At 41.6% G+C, this 4,562-nt stretch overlaps 1 protein-coding gene across 1 annotated transcript; it reads right to left on the reverse strand.

Moving 5' to 3' along the window:
- Nucleotides 1–312: 312 nt before the first annotated feature.
- LOC145391702 (uncharacterized) lies at nucleotides 313–4,143 on the reverse strand. The gene is made up of 5 exons (XM_080266242.1): nucleotides 4,057–4,143; nucleotides 3,658–3,805; nucleotides 3,206–3,461; nucleotides 2,761–2,886; nucleotides 313–364 (listed from the first exon to the last, which is right to left on the reverse strand). The coding sequence occupies exons 1-5, from the start codon at nucleotides 4,141–4,143 to the stop codon at nucleotides 313–315; spliced, it is 669 nt and encodes a 222-aa protein (XP_080122368.1).
- Nucleotides 4,144–4,562: the final 419 nt, after the last annotated feature.

The following is a 4,562-nucleotide window of genomic DNA, read 5'->3' on the forward strand; positions in this document are numbered from 1 at the left end:
CAAGAGTGGTAAATCAGCGATTAAGAAGATACAACTATCTGCAACAACTATCAGCAATTTAAAACTCTATGATCAACTACAACAAAGTGTCTGTAGTGCAACTCTACAGTTTACTAGCTCTACAAGTAACAAGATCTACAAGTTAATCTTCTACAAGTACAGAGCTCTACAAGAAGTGAACAAAGAAAGAAGAAACTGAAGCATGTAACGAGGAAGCAAGAGAGTAGGAAAGAGTGTGTTGACGGAGATTAATTCAAAAGACTCTTCGTTTAATCACGATTGTTCAAATGCTGTTCAGAACAAGGAGAAGGCTCACAAAGGTTCTGGTACAAGCTCACTCCTGAAGCTCATGTCTCTAACGTTTCTGCACAGAACTCTGCTGAGTCATATCTCTGCTCTGCTAGGAATAATTTGATTCACGTTAAACATTCTGAACTCTCCATCTCAGATTCTTCCTACTCCTTCTGATGCCTTGCCTAGCAATTTTCTGACAGCTTTAGTTCATTTTTTACTCTCTGATGGCTAAGTAGGCTATCTGTTTGTTCTACTGCAATGCCAGAACTCTTCATCCAGACTTTCATCTCCTTTTCCTCCTTGGACGACTCTGATGCAGTTCCTCATCCCCTCTCTGACTTCCTCCTGACTAATATTAAAATTTCTTCATCTGATGTACATTAGCTCCCATAATTATCTTTAAAATTAAGTGCTATACATTCTGACACAATGGACGATGTATCTGACACGTGTTGCGTGAAGCGGCAACAAAATTGGTAGCCCTGCATGCTGGGGAGTGGTTGCCATACACCCGTATATGACCTGGGATTTTATATACCGTTTTCTTTCTAATGTAATACTAATCACTATGTCTAGTATAGATATATTTGATGTCCTTATGATGACATAATAAGACAAGTTAGTTTTAACATAGGCACAGTTAATCTTTCTATGGTTCATTTGTAATGCTTTCACGAGTGTCAGCACAAGGCTATCATCACCAGGGGCGTCATTTGGGGGAGGGGGAGAGGGGCGCTCGCCCCCCTCCCAAACTTTCTGAGGGGGCCTCCAAATCAACTACAGTTAATGAAAAAATATATATATAAGGTTGACACCATGAATTTAAAAATAATTTGTATTTAGTCTCAATACGTTTTAAGTGAAATATATCTTCTGTGTGTGTGTGTGTGTGTGTGTGTGTGTGTGTGTGTGTGTGTGTGTGTAATGAGCACAATAATTTACTAGGTATTTTAAAGGATGTCAATATAAATATGTTCCTAGCCCGCTGTTCAGTTAACTTCAGTATCGAGCTGCCTTTTTTATTGTATTCTGATTATCATTAAAGTTTTCCTTCTTCTTAGGAAGAACGTACCTGTAGGTAGGAGTCGTAAGAGTTCATTTAGATCAATAGTTTCCAAAGTGGGAGGTGGAAAGATCCAGAGGGGAGGGGAGGTACACTTGGGGACAGGTTTTCCTGGTACACCTCGCTATGAGTCAACAAATCCTGGCGCACCCTTACTGCACGGCGTGTACCTGTGTGTAGCCCCGCCCTCAAACCCCCTACCTCCCTCGCCACCCCCACCAAATGCCCACCACGACACACCGTCGATCTCGATACCGAATTAGTTTGTTTCGATGCATAACCGATGATGTGAGTACGAAGGATGTTTTTATAGGTATGTGAATGTCATACAGGTGTTGGACACATAATGGTGCTAAATGACTACTGCGTCCATTCATGCAGTAACACCAATGAAGAAGAATCCACTAGCGCAGTTTCAGAGCTCCTTGAAGCAGTGAGTCAGTCATCACATTTCCAATATAGTGACAGTAACAGGAGCAGTAATGATGTTAGTATCACAATATATACTTTCATACTGTATATAATTAACCTGTATTAATGTATCCTAGAATGGAGGAAATAATTATACATGAAGCTAAGTTACTGTTGTATTTAGCTCCAGAGTCCACACAGACGCTACAATACATACAAGACACTTGGGGCGTGGGTTATAATAACGTAATACAGGTATTAGTATATGCGATTATCTTGGAAAACTGTTGGTAAGAAGGACCTATCGATTTACATATGAAAGGAATCGTGGATATAACAACACTTTTTGTAATTTGTTTATTCCAAACAAAATATAGTCAATGACGACTAGAGGTGATAAAAACAAGTAAATGTTTAGGTAAAGAACATATTCCCATAAAAATATTTATAATTCCACTAATACTTTCACCACCCTGATAACACGCTTTTGTAAATTAAGTTTAGTACAGAAAGAAAAATATCAGTGATCACTAGAGATAAAGTATATTTATGGCAACGTAATTACTTACCTAAAACATATATTGCCATATACAGTATTTTACTAATACCTAGACCACCCTCCTTGTCTTTCAGTAACATTCTGCAGTCTTTCAGGTAAAGAATTTACTAGGACTCGGATCTGTTCAGGATTACGTCTGCTTAATTCCCACTGGGCTTTGTTGTGCTGCACGAGTTGCTGGGGTGTTCTCTCCTGCCCCATTTTCCAGGTGTTCACCATTTGGGCCCACACATGCTCAATCACATTCATGTCCGCCCCTTTGCTCGGCCATTCAAGAAGGTGAAGGTTATCCTGTCCTTCAAACCATTCTTGAACAACACGAGCCATATGAATGGGACATTGGTCATGCATGAACAGGATAGGCCCCACTGGGAAAGGGAAATTCCTCTGTCTAAGAGAAGGCAAGAAGGAGGTCTGCAACAGCTCAACATACTTTGCTGCTGTAAACCTCCCCTCAATGCGGAACACATCACCCATGCCATGCAACGACACCCAGCCCCACACATTACAGGTGACGTGACCGGATCGAGCCACCTCAACGATGTTGCGGGGGCCGTATCTGAATGAGAAAACATATTTGTTTCTTTATTGATAAGGCAGTATATTTTATGATGCACTTGTTATTAACGTCAAAGGCATATTTTTTTTGTTAACTACTGTAAGAACAGTATTTATGCCTTGGTCTTTAACAATATGTGCATCACTTCCACAAGATAATAATAACGAATGAACACGGAATTAAACTATAATGAAATGCAGACTTACGTTAACAATAATTATGAATATACCGTGTACTGTTTCTCCGCCAACAATGCATCCTGCCATGTGTAATGGAAGAGAAACATTTCTCATCAGTAAAGATGAAGGGGCCCCAATACTCCATGCCCTTTTCAGCGTGACGTTGAGCAAACGCAAGCCTTCCCGCCTTGTGCTGCTCCGTCAACGGCTCCTTTTTCGCTGGAGTTCTGTGGTGAATCCCCACACCGTGAAGTCTGCGTCGTACCGTTCTCGCCGAAACCTCCAGCCTAAGGTCATCACGAATGGCCACCGCGTTAGTCAAGGGCTGAGCTTCAGCCTCCGCGACAATGAGATCGTCCTCTGCCTGGGTTGTTTTCCGTGGACCCCCTGGCCTAGCTAAAAAGCATAAAACTGAAATCCTTATACATTTAGTATGCCAGTGAACACTTTCATCTCTATAGTCCTACAAATATTAATGTAGTAATTAGCCACTGACACAGCAAAATTAGTATGTGCTTCATTTTAGTTAATAAATATAAAGAAAACTACATATTATGTTTTCATTTCACAGTCGCATTAATTCACAGCTTACCCATGTCGGCTAAGTTGCCACTCTCCTCCCACCTCTTTATCCACTTGGCAACTGTGGTGGGGGACACACCAACTTCCCTAGCGATGGCTCGTACTGAGAGACCATTGTCACGTAGAGTGACAATGCGACCTCGCAGCACCAGATTGTTCTCTCAGCGATTCATCACGAGTGGCGTAGACATGTAAGCCTTCTCAGTTACTACAGCGACCACAACACCTCCGAAACCCAGGTGTTTGTGTGTCGGGCAGAATATGGTAATACCCAGCTTCATGTGATTATGTTGTGATACTTCACTACAGGGTACTTACTGCGTAAATTATAGATAGGCATTTTTGGTATGCTAACATCATTACTGCTCCTGTTACTGTCACTATATTGGAAATGTGATGACTGACTCACTGCTTCAAGGAGCTCTGAAACTGCGCTAGTGGATTCTTCTTCATTGGTGTTACTGCATGAATGGACGCAGTAGTCATTTAGCACCATTATGTATCCAACACCTGTATGACATTCACATACCTATAAAAACATTCTTCGTACTCACATCATCGGTTATGCATCGAAACAAACTAATTCGGTATCGAGATCGACGGTGTGTCGTGGTGGGCATTTGGTGGGGGTGGCGAGGGAGGTAGGGGGTTTGAGGGCGGGGCTAGACACAGGTACACGCCGTGCAGTAAGGGTACGCCAGGATTTGTTGACTCATAGCAAGGTGTACCAGGAAAACCTGTCCCCAAGTGTACCATGGGACCGTAAGGAAAAAAGGCACGGTAGGGGGACGGCAGGGTAGCATCAAAACCAAGTGAGCATTTTTTTTTTTTTTTTTTTTTACAGAACATGACAAAATCTAAGTCACAAACACTTAAGTGACACGTGTGCTTAAAAAAAAAAAAAAAAAAAAAACA

This window comes from Coenobita brevimanus, chromosome 19 (genome assembly GCF_032717465.1).
Source record: "Coenobita brevimanus isolate Jiangsu-jjx chromosome 19, ASM3271746v2, whole genome shotgun sequence".
NCBI lineage: Eukaryota > Metazoa > Arthropoda > Malacostraca > Decapoda > Coenobitidae > Coenobita > Coenobita brevimanus.